The sequence below is a fragment of the Zootoca vivipara genome, chromosome 13 (assembly GCF_963506605.1).
Source record: "Zootoca vivipara chromosome 13, rZooViv1.1, whole genome shotgun sequence".
In the NCBI taxonomy this organism is placed as follows: Eukaryota; Metazoa; Chordata; class Lepidosauria; order Squamata; family Lacertidae; genus Zootoca; species Zootoca vivipara.
This window is the reverse complement of record NC_083288.1, coordinates 11,740,145-11,754,618: the sequence shown is the minus strand read 5'-3', so window position 1 is coordinate 11,754,618 and position 14,474 is coordinate 11,740,145. Positions and strand designations below refer to the sequence as shown.

Sequence of the window (14,474 nt, the reverse complement as noted above, 5' to 3'; positions counted from 1 at the left end):
ACATGGTCTGAGGGATGGCGGACCGGCCCACGGCTGAAAAAGGTTGCTGACCCATGCCAGGACCTTTGGGACATTTTGCAGGCGATCTTTCGAGGATACAACTGCAGTTGCGCTTCCCATCATTTCTGACCATTGGCTGTTCTGGGGAGGGGCTGCTGAGAGTTGTGGTTCCCAATACAGTGGTACCTCGGTTTTCGAACGTAATCTGTCCCGGAAGACCGTTCGACTTCCGAAACGTTCGAAAACTAAGGCGCAAAGGGTGGTCTGCAAATAGAGGAAATGGTGAAAAACAACAGATAAATGCAGCAGAAGCCGTTCGTCTTCCAAGACGCGTTCGAAAAGGGAAGCATTTATTTCCGGGTTTCTAGCATTCGGATCCCGAAACTTTCAGCAATGGAGACGTACGAAACCCGAGGCACCACTGTATCGGGGAAACACTACGTTGGTAAACACCAAATAAATCTTGAACGTGAAGGCAGCAAACATGTACAGTGGTGCCTCGCTAGACGAATTTAATTCGTTCCACGGGTCTATTCTTATAACGAAAAATTCGTCTAGCGAATCCCATAGGAATGCATTGAATTTTTTTGAATTATTATTTTGCCCATAGGAACACATTAATTGAATTTCAATGCATTCCTATGGGAAACCGCGATTTGCTAGATGGATTTTTTGTAAAAACGAATTCGTCTAGCAAGGCAACCTCCGCTAGAAAAATCCTTTCTTTAAGCGAAAATTTCATCTTTCGTTCGTTAAGCGAGGCACCACTGTATCTTGTAATTGGCACACTTTTTAGGAGGGGCAGATGGGGCTGGGAAGGCAGCCCATCTACGGGTAGGAGAAGGAAAACTCTGATCCTAAACCTCCACTGCCTTGTGGGATATCTTTGGGAGAAGAAAAGGCTCAGAAGGAAACCCTGAACATTTCTGGAGTGGAGTCTCTAAAACGCTTGGATCAGGCATCCCCAAACTTCGGCCCTCCAGATGTTTTGGACTACAATTCCCATCATCCCTGATCACTGGTCCTGTTACCTAGGGATCATGGGAGTTGTAGGCCAAAACACCTGGAGGGCCGCAGTTTGGGGATGCCTGGCTTGGATGGTGCCTTGTATGCCTCCTTCTGGCAACTCCTGCAGCCAAGCTGGTGCCAAACGTATTGCTCTGTTTTTCTTTGGAGCACATCGGTGAGGCTGAGAGGAGGGACTTGTTGTCTGGGCAACCCAGGACCTCTAGACACACTGCCCAGGCTTACGCCTCAGGGAGATCACTTTTGTGCTGCCAACACAACACTTCAGCCCCAGAGGATGCCGACAGCACTTGTTCGGGAGCTGGGAGTTACAGTAGCTTTGTGTGGAGTGTACAAATCACGACAAAACCTGGGTTTGTTGCTCTGTAATATGTGCCGTCACCCTTAGTAGGAAAACAACCCATCTCTGCGCTTTTGAAACATAACCAGCTGAGCACTTGAACGGAGATTTTCATCTCAGCCCTGATAGTCAGTCCTACCTCTTTAACAGCAGCACGGCCTGCAGAAACTAAGGAGGCGAAACCTTTCCTGTTACAGTAGGTAGATAAGATTATGGGGGAAAGTTCAGCTGCTCAGTCTCTGCATGTCAAGAGGTCATTAAAGGCACTGGAGCAAAGTCAGTTTAAATAACGGGGGGGGGGAGGGAACCAATGAAAAGTTGGCACTTCTATACCTAGAGTTTCAACAGCGCTCGGCCGTAGTAAAATCCCCCTGAGGACGTTTACGACATTTCCTCCATTTGAATTCCCCACCAGATTTTGGGAGTCCAAACGATCTTATCTCACTACAGTGGTACCTCGGTTTAAGTACACAATTGGTTCCGGAAGTCTGTACGGTGGAACCTCGGTTTATGAACACCTCGGTTTACGAATTTTCGGTTTACGAACACCGTGGACCCATCTGGAACGGATTAATTCACTTTCCATTACTTTCAATGGGAAAGTTCGCTTCAGTTTATGAACGCTTCAGTTTATGAACAGACTTCCGGAATCAATTACACCCATGCTTCGGGTTAAGTACGCTTCAGGTTGAGTACTCCGCGGGCCCATCTGGAACGGATTAATCCACTTTCCATTACTTTCAATGGGAAAGTTCGCTTCAGTTTATGAGCGCTTCAGTTTATGAACAGACTTCCGGAACCAATTACACCCATGCTTCGGGTTAAGTACGCTTCAGGTTGAGTACTCCGCGGACCCGTCTGGAACGGATTAATCCACTTTCCATTACTTTCAATGGGAAAGTTCACTTCAGTTTATGAATGCTTCAGTTTATGAACAGACTTCCGGAACCAATTGTGTTCATAAACCGAGGTACCACTGTACTTAACCTGAAGCGCACTTAACCTGAAGCAAACCTTCCCATTGAAAGTAATGGAAAGTGGATTAATCCGTTCCAGCCGGGTCCACGGAGTACTTAAATTGAAAGTACGAAAACCGAAGCGTACTTAAACTGAGGTATGACTGTAGTCGACTGGTGCTCTTAGGTTTGTGCCCATTACTTAATAGATGACTTCTGGACTATTTTTGAAAGGTGCCATTGAGAAGAATGCATATATACATCAGTTAAAACACTGCACCCAAAGAAACCTTGTGCACTAGCAATGCACCTTCATAACCATGGGCAGAAGGGGGGAGCACTGGTGAAGGAAGGGGGTGCAGTAGGTGCGGCCTGCCCCGGGTGTCATCCCTGAGGGAGGGTGACATCGCTGCCCCCCTGGGACGCTCGTCCCGCCCCCGCGGGCAGCTAGCCCCACCCCTGGGTGCACAGCATGGTCACCACTCCGCGTGCTGGAGCAGCTAGCTCCGCCTCTGGGGGGGAGGAGACTAATCTACACTTCCTGCCACTTTCCCTCAGGAAAACCCTCTGTTTTCTGCTGGATCAGAACAATCAGTCAATCAGTTTTTCGGAGGGTTGACGTTTGTTCCAATTCAGCGGCAAGCGGGGGGTTTTCCCCGGGGAAAGCGGTGGGGAAAACAAAATAACTCTTAACCCCATGCCTCGGAGGCATGAGGCAAAGAGAAAGCCTCTCCAACCCTTGATTTCTACGCAGAGAACAAGCAGAAGTGTGGACAAGATCGTGTGTGTGTGTGTGTCATAGCTGCCAAGTCTCCCGTTTTCCCTGGGAAATCCCTGTTTTTCCAGCTGTTCCTAGCTGAAAAAAAATCGATTTTTTTGTTTCCCCCCGGTTTATTCTGGCGTGGCGGCCATTTTGGAATGGGGCGGAGCATGCTCAGAAGCGACTTTTGATGCTGCTCTGCCCAGTTCCAAAATGGCTGCAGTGCGACTTCTGGCGCGACGGCCATTTTGGAACTGGGCAAAGCAGCATCAAAAGTCACTTCTGAGCATGCTCCGCCCAGTTCCAAAATGGCGGCAGCACTACTTCCGGTCTGCTATTTCCGGCCCGGTCCCTTATTTCTCTGACAGCAACTTGGCAGGTATGGTGTGTGTATCTGTGTTAACAATGGCAGCAGATATTGAGTGCTCCAGTGTCTCCAAATTAAGTCAGAAGGCCAGTGGACTTGGACAGTGGGCAGATCCACCTTGAAGGAAGATGCCTTGGAAGAGCAATAATTTCGGTGGACTTCATGGTGGAGCTGGTTGCCTGTAGTGTATTTTGACTTTCTAAAGATGCTCCTTTCCCCTTTAATCTTCGCAGGTACCAGAACAAAAGCAGGAGACTTGCTGCAAGCAGTAACTATAAAGAAGTTTCTACAGAGACGGAAAAAGACAATAAGCTGCTTCATGTCTGAATCCCGGGAATCCCAGAAGGCATTTATTTAATATTATTATTAAATATTTTATTAATAATATTTATGTTCCAAAGCAAAATTTCAAAATGATGCGGATCAGGTCAAAAACTCCATTTTTTATATATACATGAATAATGTTTTTATTTGTATTGTATTTTTTTATCTTATTTCTGTGCAATGTCTGTTAATGTAACGCCATGGTGTCTTGCGTTCCTTTGTGTGTAAATAGTTATATATAATATATAAAAGAATGTAATCTTCTCACTGCTTGTATGTGACCCACTTTGGAAAGACATAATTTTTTGTGTGTCTATCCTGTTCACTTGAAGAAACTCTACACTCGTTTGAGGATTAAATCTTTCCATTCATTCTAACTGATTCGTACCATGGTTCTTACACTCTGGTTCAGGAAACGCTGGGCTTCCTTGAAAGCATGCCTGGTTTTCTCAGCCAATAATGGCAGAGAAGTTTCCTTGAAAGACGTCTTGTTCCCTACGTCCAAGCTTCCTCTTCAATGCACAACTGCAAGAGGGAGGAGGAAGGCCCAGAGCTCGATGTTAGAGCATGCGTTTGCATTCCAGGCACATGACGCTCGCGGCCTGGTGTGGGGCCAGTCAGGAATAAGACTCAGGACATTGGTATAGGGTTGAGATAGGCCACAACTTTTATTGCTTACAGATGTGCATAGGCTTTGGCCAAGGCACTGGGTATGTCTGACAGCTGGTTGATAAGCAGGGTGGTGGGGGTCGACCCTGACATTTGCCAGGTTTACAATCCCACCAGGACTGAACATTGAGAAGTTTGTTATGACCCATCAGCTGCCATGTGGACAGAGAGTCAGAAACACCCCTTCCTGGACCCCTTTAACAGGGTACCCAGTCAGCTCAGGATCCCACCCAATGCCTTCTCTGCCAAAAGCTGTGACGGTTGCTATGAGGTAGGCGAAAACTTGCAAGACCAGTCAGTTTTTCCTGCAGGAAAAGAAATCCTTCCTGGCCCCGAATACAGTGATCAAATATACCATAGGAAGGCCCACACTCTGAATCTGAAGGAAGTAAGAGGGAGGTGGCATGGCACAAGTATTCTGGGCAGCAGTTCCAGGAATAATCATCACCATAATGAATAAAAATATGCGTCGGACTGATTTGTCACCTGTTACAAAAAGGCTTACAGCACAAAAATGCCGAAGGCCAATACCAAAAATCTGCCATTCAACATCACTAGGTTTGTAGGTATGGTGCCAGGCAGACCACACTATCAGAATATTCCACAGACCCTCCAAGTCCCCCTCGGGTGGGGCAGGGGACACAAAGAAGGGCCTCAGAAGATCTAAGGGTCCGGGTAGGTTCATATGGGAAGGGGAATCTCAGAAGACCTTCGGACACCAGAGAGCGATGGAGTTGGATGTGTGAAAGTGGAGATGTACCGGGATATGGTGATGGAGATGATGGAGCCTCCAAGCAGAAAGACCAGAGGGAGGAAGTTCTGGGGCAAAGAGGTCGGACTGCACGTGTGTATTGCTGGTGCTGAAAGTCATGGGAATTGATGGGGCTCCATGGGGAGAGTGGGTAGAGATGATACAGTAGATAAGTTTCCTCCCTATGGAAACATTGAAACAGTGACCGGGTGGGTAGGGAGAGAACCAAATTATGGAGACCCGGGCATTAAGGGAGTCAAACAAGAGAGACTGTTCCCTATCATACGGCCCCTTATATTCTTACACGTGACACAGCCTGCAATCCTTTGCCCTGTGCATCTGAGATAAGCACCACTGAACTGAATCAGACATAAATATGCAAATCCTAAACCCACTTAACCTGGGAATAAGAAGCTCTTCCCTCAATAGGACTGAACAGGCACGGTTAGGCTCGCACTCTTACTTCTGTTCTGAGCAGGCATGTAAAGGATTGTGTCAAGGGTGATTTCCAGCCAGAGGAATGCACATGGCACATAGCTAAGTATTTATCGTCAAAGGTAACACTTGGTCGCTTCCGCAGCCCTGGAGACCTACGCACACCAATCTAGCATCTAGGCAGCTAGTCCCAGGTCTGAGCTCTATGGAGCAGTTGCAGCAACAGGGGACCACTCCCCCTCCACTATACTGTTTATGTAGCTTCCGGACTGCGTGCATGCAGCCGGAGACTATGCCTGTGTGGTGATGTCCTCTGCTCCTCCCTTTTCACCCCTCTCCTGGTACTGTGAGACACTGGTGCAGGAGAGGGTGGGGAAGCACCTGGCCCTTCCCTTGCCTGGCCTGCCTTTTCCTCCTCTTCTTCTGACCCGCTCTGTGCTCCACCCTCCAGCTTTGCAGCTTCCCTTGCCTCAAACTCTTGTTTCCTGGCCAAAACAGCCCCCCACAGATCACTGACCCTCTCTCCCAAGTCAAACTCCAGACCTACGTCCCCCGGTGCACCCCTGTCAGTGTCCTGCCAGTCCCCAACAGATTTAATTTGTGTTGTAGAGGAAATGTTATATAGAACTCCAGCTTACATCTATGCAAGTTATTCTCAACAACCAATGGCTCTCAATACAGTCGTACCTTGGAAGTCAAACGGAATCCGTTCCGGAAGTCCATTCGACTTCCAAAACGTTTGGAAACCAAAGTGCGGCTTCTGATTGGCTGCAGGAAGCTCCTGCAACCAATCGGAAGCCACGGAAGCTCTGTCGGATGTTCAGGTTCCAAAGAACATTTGCAAACCAGAACAATCACTTCCGGGTTTGCAGCGTTCGGGAGCCAAAATGCCTGAATACCAAGGCGTTCGGGAGCCAAGGTATGACTGTACAAGCATGTGCGAATTAAGGACAGTTCTGGGAAACGGTGCTATATCTTGGCAGCTCAAGACATTTCCCGTTATCAGATCCTACCAGAAAGGAGACTGGAAAGAGAAACCGGCCCGCAGTCCCTCCACTAGAGGCTGCTGTGACATCAGAGCAAGAACAGAGAAGACAAACATGAGCTGGAGCAATCTAGTGCAGTTTGAATGAAAGAATTCAAGCACTCGCTCGTACAGATCAAAATGCATCATCTAGGTTTGCAACCTAGCCAGACAACGAATATTTCATCATTCCCACATTCCCATTCTGTGAATCATCATCTTTAGTAAGGAGAAATCTATAACCTTTGCTTTGTTCACATTGAAACAGCATGCATATTTCAGCTCTTGAAGGAATGTACCTCAGGTATAAAATAGATGCGGTGTGTGCAGATGATTAAATATTTTAAAGAAAACGAATACAATAGGCTTTGTTCTGGGCAGAAACTCAAAAGGGACAAGGAACCCCCCAGTGGGGAACAATTCCTAGCGCCACAGCAAAATTCTTTCGAGCTTGCTGACATCATCAAAGCAATATCAGGTGTTCCCAGCAAAGAATAGGATTTCCAAGGAGGCAGAGCAATCATGCCAACGACAGTAGCAAGAGCAAACAAAAAATTATTAACGGGTTTCCTTGCTGATGCATTGCTTGCAGGAGGGAAGGAGAGGAACCGCCTCTAGTGTGGTCATTATGTGTGTCTTCAAGCTTTGTTCCAGTGTGGTATACACATTTCAAGAACTGGTACAAAAATCTAGTTCTAGCAAACAATAGGGCAGAAAGGAATTTGCGTTTGTTCAAGGCTTCCTTAAGTGATAGGTGGCTTCTAATCACGTTAAATTCAGAAGATTAAAATTATTTAGGTATTACCTCTTTAAAAATAAAAATAATAAAGACGCCTTAACATCTTGCAAGCCAGGTGGTGATAAAAATGGTTCTGCCAGGACTAACTAAACCTCCTTTGACTCTCTCGCACATAGCGGTGTGATTTCGTTAGAGTAATTTCCCTGATGTGGGAGAACAAACAGTACTTGCACAACTGGCCCAAATCAGTTTCTCAATGCAAAGCTGTTCTTATTTGTCCCTCGGTGAGCCTAGCAGACTGGTTTACATGGGTTGGTTCCTTGGCCTCTAGTGGCAATCGGCCAGCTTTGGAAATAATGGCCCAAAAAACATTTAAAAATATTATTTTAGCAGCCCATTTGCCCATTGCCCATGCCTCTGTAATCATCTGTGGCCAACATTAAGGGGTTGGGTAACTTTGTAAAGGCGTTCTTCCTACTTGTCTGGAAGCCAGTTCTTATAAACTAGAATAACCAGGAGAGAATATGAACATCAGAATGACCATTTACAAGCCTGCAGTAGGCTACATTCACAAGGGTGCCAGGGAACCTGTTTGGGGGCTCCAACTCACACCAGCCCCACCAGCCAGAAGGGTTGAGAGTTGTAGCCCATCAGCTCCTGAAGGGAGGCAGGTTCTCCACCCCAGATTTAGGGCCATGCCTTCATTTTCCGTTATGGCATTTCTGACTCAGCAGGATGTGGAAGGCGGGGCAGCAAGATAGCACAGGTCTCCGGAAAGAAGAATGGGTGGTGAAGGGTCTGCTTCCAGGCGCACCTACCTTTAGCAGAAACATTGCGGTTAGAATCATAGAGTTGGAAGGGACCCTGGCGACCATCTAGTCCAACCCCTGCAATGCCAGAAGATGCAGCCGTCACATACGGGGATCGAACCTGCAACCTTGGCACTATCAGCATCATGCTCTAACCAACAGAGCTGTTCAGACTGCTGCCTCCTAGTTGCACTGCGTTCTACCTTGATGGTCATCAGGAGACTCTAGGTTGGCAGCGCATCAGCGCAAAGGCAGACTGTCTCGCCAGAGTGGTGCATGCTCTGGTTATCTCCCGCTTGGACTACTGCAATGCGCTCTACGTGGGGCTTCCTTTGAAGGTGACCCGGAAACTACAACTAATCCAGAATGGGGCAGCTAGACTGGTTACTGGGGGCGGCCGCCGAGACCATATAACCACTGGCGGAGGAAGAGGAGTGCGGGGGGAGTGCACGGCCCCCGGCAGCGTGATCCTGGTGGGGTGCCATCATGACTGCCCCACCGCCCGCGCTGGGCGCACTACACCCCCAGGACATATGCCAGCCCCGCCCCGCCTGCTCTTCACACACCCACACCCGGTGCCAGAGCATGAAGCTCCACCATTGCATATACAAACGAGTCCAGAAAGACCTACATTGGCTCCCAGTACGTTAAAGGTAAAGGGTAAAGGGGCCCCTGACCATCAGGTCCAGTCGTGTCTGACTCTGGGGTTGCAGCGCTCATCTTGCTCTATAGGCCGAGGGAGCCGGCGTTTGCCTGCAGACAGCTTCCGGCTCATGTGGCCAGCATGACAAAGCCGCTTCTGGCGAACCAGAGCAGCGCACGGAAACGCCGTTTACCTTCCCGCCGGAGCGGTCCCTCTTTATCTACTTGCACTTTGATGTGCTTTCGAACTGCTAGGTGGGCAGGAGCTGGGACCGAGCAACAGGAGCTCACCCCGTTACAGGGATTCAAACCGCCGACCTTCTGATCAGCAAGCCCTAGACTCTGTGGTTTAACCCACAGCGCCACCTGCGTTACTGAGCACAATTCAAAGTGTTGGTGATGACCTTTGAAGCCCTAAATGGCCTTGGCCCAGTATACCTGAAGGAGCGTCTCCTCCCCCATCGTTCTGCCCAGACACTGAGGTCCAGCTCCGAGGGCCTTCTGACGGTTCCTTCACTGCGAGAAGTGAAGCTACAGGGAACCAGGCAGAGGGCCTTCTCAGTAGTGGCGCCTGCCCTGTGAAACGCCCTCCCATCAGATGTCAAGGAAATAAACAACTATCTGACTTTTAGAAGACATCTGAGGGGAAGTTAAGGGAAGTTTTTAATGTTTGGTGTTTTTAATATTCTGTTGGGAGCTGCCCAGAGTGGCTGGGGAAACCCAGCCAGATGGGTGGGGTATAAATAAATTATTGTTGTTATTATTATTATTATTATTATTAGTAGTAGTAGTAGTAGTATCAATCAATATACTTTATTCGACCGATAGTCAGAAACAAAAAAACATTTCTCAATACAAAGATAAACATATAAAACTGAAGGCATCAGAGGGATACATAAAAATATAAAAATATAAAACTGAAGGCATCAGAGGGATACATAAATGGGGTATGATCGCGCTACTAAACCTCCTACAGATAACCCACATCAAGACATTCGATTATACGTTTCTGACACTTGAGCGCCAGGAATAATAATAATAATAATAATAATAATAATAATAATAATAATAATAATTTATTATTTATACCCCGCCCATCTGGCCGGGTTCCCCCAGCCACTCTGGGCGGCTTCCAACAAAACAGAAATTCTAAAATACAGACATCCATCAAACATTAAAATACAGAAATCCATCAAACATTAAAAGCTTCCCTAAACAGGGCTGCCTGCCAGGAAGAGGAATTTAGCCACTGAGAAGGTTATTTTCCCAGTGGGCTTGTTTAGCAAATATGCTGCCTGCCGTTCTCTTGGTCGGGAACTAAACTGAGATAAATGCGGGTCTATAAGATATTGCCTTAAATCATTATAAGTAGTAGTAGTAGTATTTGCAGCTCCTTGAGGAAAAGCTGCCATGCAGAAACACCTTTTCACTCACATAGAATCATAGAATTTTGGGGTTGGAAGGGACCATGAGGGTCATCTAGTCCAACCCCCTACAATGCAGGAATCTTTTGCCTGACATGGGGCTCAAACCCATGACCCTGAGACTAAGAGCCTCATGCTCTACTGCCTGAGCTATCCCAGTTGCATAAGCTGGCTTGCCTCCGCATACCGTGGATTTGCATGCTAGACAGTACACAAGGCACATTCCATCTCTTGGCTCCGTCTTCCCTCGGCTGATCAACGTGACATCATGCCGTACGCTTCCCCCGCCCCCACCAGCCAATGATGTAAGGCAGAACTGCCTCCTCATCACTTGAGTTGGGCAAATATGTCGTTTTGGCTTTCTCTCCGTTTCTCATCGGCCCAGTTGTCAGTTGAGTTCACCACATTTGCACATCGTGTTTCTTTATTTTTCAATCCCTCGTGATAATGCACCAGGGTTTTGGGGTGCAAATTTCTCCTGTTTGTACACAAGATTGTATGCAGTTTTGCCCTATATCGGCAAGAGTGGTCTTTGGCAATGTGGAGCCCTGAGCAAGGAACAAATTTGGCACGCCTCCCTAAATATTTCTTATCTTCACAATCTTTCCTTTTGGCACAGTTTACCCATATATATGTGGGGTCCTTTTTCAGCCGGAACTTGCTGGAACTCAGTTCCGGCACCTCTCAGGTGGGTGGGCAGGTGTGGAGGACTCCCTGGCCCTGAATGGGGTAACTGTGCCCCTGAAGAACCAGGTGCGCAGCCTGGGAGTCATTTTGGACTCACAGCTGTCCATGGAGGCGCAGGTCAACTCTGTGTCCAGGGCAGCTGTTTATCAGCTCCATCTGGTATGTAGGCTGAGACCCTACCTGCCCACGGGCTGTCTCACCAGAGTGGTGCATGCTCTGGTTATCTCTCGCTTGGACTACTGCAATGCGCTTTATGTGGGGCTACCTTTGAAGGTGACCCGGAAACTACAATTAATCCAGAATGCGGCAGCTAGACTGGTGACTGGGAGCGGCCGCCGAGACCACATAACACCAGTCCTGAAAGACCTGCATTGGCTCCCAGTACGTTTCAGAGCACAATTCAAAGTGTTGGTGCTGATCACGCAAAGTGATAAAGTCTGCAGTGGTGCCCTAGGAAGACAGAGCTATTGCAAACATTGTTTTGAAACGCATGCTTAGCCTCACTAGACCTAAGGATGTGCAAATAATGAAACAGCGTTTAAAGAGCTTTGTCAAACACACACAGAGAATCAGGTCACAAAATCCTTCCCGGGTGATGCTCCGCTCTGGTACTTTAAGAGATGCGCAGCCAGGAAAGCCTTGTCCTTTTTTGTCCCCGTCAGAGGCAGCCCAAGGACACAGGCAGCCAGAGAGATGACCGTAGCTTTGAGAAAGGCTGACGAAGGAGCAAGAAGATCTAAGAGGCGTACCGCTGCAAGTAACCCTCACGCTGGGCACAGCCAGGTGTAATCTGAGTTTTGGAGGGCTGGCCCAAGACATTTGCTGCCTGCATTGCACCCAAGGCCGGCCAAGTTATTTTGGCACAGAGGTGGAACATCCCACAAGCACCTTTCCCCCTCTGTGGTAGCAAAAATGGAGACTGGCAGGGGCAACAGCGAAGGGGGCAAATCTCGCCAACATGGACATCATCGAGCATAATTTAGCCCAGGCATCCCCAAACTGCGGCACTCCAGATGTTTCGGCCTACAACTCCCATGATCCCTAGCTAACAGGACCAGTGGTCGGGGAAGATGGGAATTGTAGTCCAAAACATCTGGAGGGCCGAAGTTTGGGGGTGCCTGATTTAGCCCATGTGGGAGCCTCAAGCTGCTATCACCATCCTAGCATAAGTCTCTTGAAACTTGCCTTGCACTAGCATTATATCACATTGACTGATTCACATCTAAGGCTGCAGTCAAAACCACCACCACCCTCCATTTACATGAGAGCAAGCCCCATTGAATTCAATCAGACATATTTAGGGTTGTGCTGTAAGCCGCACAATCTCGCCATGAATGGATGCCGAGTTCCCAAACTGGGTTCTGCTTACATGCCATTCCCAGATTTCAGAAAGTCTCAAACCTTCTTACAACTTTCTAGGGGGAAACACACAGGGAGGGAGGGAAAGGTCACATTGTAGCCTTTTTAATGTTTATTGCACTCTTAAATGCTTTTTTAAAAAATGTTACCTTGGAAGAATGGGAAGGATATAAATAACAGCTGTCAATCGACCCACCATTCAATAAACTTGCCTCCATTTGGTGCTGATCCAGCCTTTCAAGACAGGTGTGGCGAACCTTTGGCTCGCCAGATATTGCTGTGTAGTACTACATCTCCCATCAGCCCCACAGCAAGCATGGACATGGACTAGGAATGATGGGAGTTGTAGTTCAGCAACATCTGGCGCGCCCCACCCTCTCCAAACCACAGACATTTCTGAACATTTTACTCCTCTGCTACAGTCTATCTCACTGTTATATAAATGCTCGAGTTTCACCGAGCTCAGCGGATCTGAAGCGCATGCAACGGTGTGGTGCTGGATTCTGGCTTTGGTGCCCAGAAGAAGACATCAACAGCCGTTCTCCAAATGCCAACGGAAAGCCTTGAATGAAAATGACAGATTAAATTATCATCAGGAAGGAGTGGGAGATGACTGGCGCACAATTTCATGATTAATATCTTAGGAATGGCAGGTTAGCGCAGGCTGGTAGCTGCAAAGTTAACCCTTTGGAAGCTTATCTGGTAATGCTTTACAAAATGTGGAAAACTCATTTCTTTTTCTTTTTTTATAATAATTTTTATTAGTTTTATAAAGAAAAGAATAACAAAAACATACAAAAAACAATCTTGCAACAGCAAAAAAGAGAAAAGAAAAAAAGAAAAGAAAAAGAAATCCAAATATAACTCCAAATTCTTGTAACATTATATATAGGGACCTCCTCGGGTTCCGTCAGTCTACGTTTCAATTCATTTTAATCTTTAGCAATTTCTTATACATTTTATATAAATTTCATATTATATCAAATCTTTCGTCCCTCTTATTACTTCACTTATTCTCTAAATCCACAGCGTCTATAGAATTATAAATCTCATCTTAATACACAATTTTGGCATTTTTTTTCAAATATATTTTGAAATCTTTCCAATCTTCTTCAGTCGCATCTTCTCCCCGGTCACGGATTCTCCCAGTCATCTCAGCCATCTCCATGTACACCATCATCTTCATTTGCCAATCGTCAACTGTTGGTAGTTTTTGAGACTTCCAGTTCTTGGCTAATAGTACTCTTGCCGCTGTTGTGGCATACATAAAATTTTTTACGTTTTTCTTAGGGATCTCTTTTCTGACTATACCCAATAGGAAGGATTCTGGTTTCTTAATAAATGTATTTTTCAACACTCTCTTCAGTTCATTATAAATCTTTTCCCAGAAATCTCGAGCAGTAACTTATACATTCTGGAAAGTATTTTTGATTTTGGTTCTAACAATTCTGATTCCAAAAAACTCATTTCTTGAAAGGTAGCAGGCCCTTTTCTGAACTAAAGAAGAGAAATGTCTGATTTTCAGGACTGGACATTATTTGGGTGCAGTTTCTGTGTGTATACCAGGGCTATGAATTTATGCTGTTCTGCACAGAAGCTATTGTGGCAACAGAATAAAATTATAACCCGATCAATAGCAGCAAAATAATAATAATAGACACTTAGACCTAGTTCTCACAAATAGCAGGCAAGGTGCCTAAACAGACGCACAAAATCAAAGTTACTGTTTTGTCCTGTTGGGGAAAGGCAGAATAATTGCAATCGCATTGACATTTTAAGTCTCCCCACCCCCATAAATTTAGGCAGGGAATTGTGAATTTTTCATAAAGATCATATTTCTGTGCTTCCTTGGGGGTTTCTCTTGGGGAATCCTTTCCACCCAGTGGTTGCCATGCATGGGCCACATGCAGGGGCGGATTTAGGATTGATGAGGCCCTAAGCTACTGAAGGTAATCGGACCCTTTATACAGCAGCGGAACTTCATGTTCCGCCACCAGGGGCGGAGAGCAGGCACGCTGCCCCCAGTGACGTGGGGCGCGTTTGGGGGGGGTGGGGCGCGTGTTTTGGGGGGCGGGGCGGGCAGTGGCGATGGCACCCCTGGGATCACGTCGCTCGGGGTGCGCCGCCCCACCGCCCCTATCTTCCTTATTTGTTTTTTTATC

The 14,474-nt window shown here is 47.0% G+C and overlaps 1 protein-coding gene across 1 annotated transcript in view; it reads left to right on the top strand.

The window, feature by feature from the left end:
• Positions 1-7,209, top strand: part of LOC118095128 (proepiregulin) — a 29,218-nt gene extending 22,009 nt beyond the window's left edge. The window contains exon 5 of the mRNA XM_035136143.2: positions 3,683-7,209. Within this exon, the coding sequence (XP_034992034.1) occupies positions 3,683-3,776 (94 nt within the window). The 3' untranslated portion in view covers positions 3,777-7,209. The remainder of the gene's footprint in view (positions 1-3,682) is intronic.
• Positions 7,210-14,474: the final 7,265 nt, after the last annotated feature.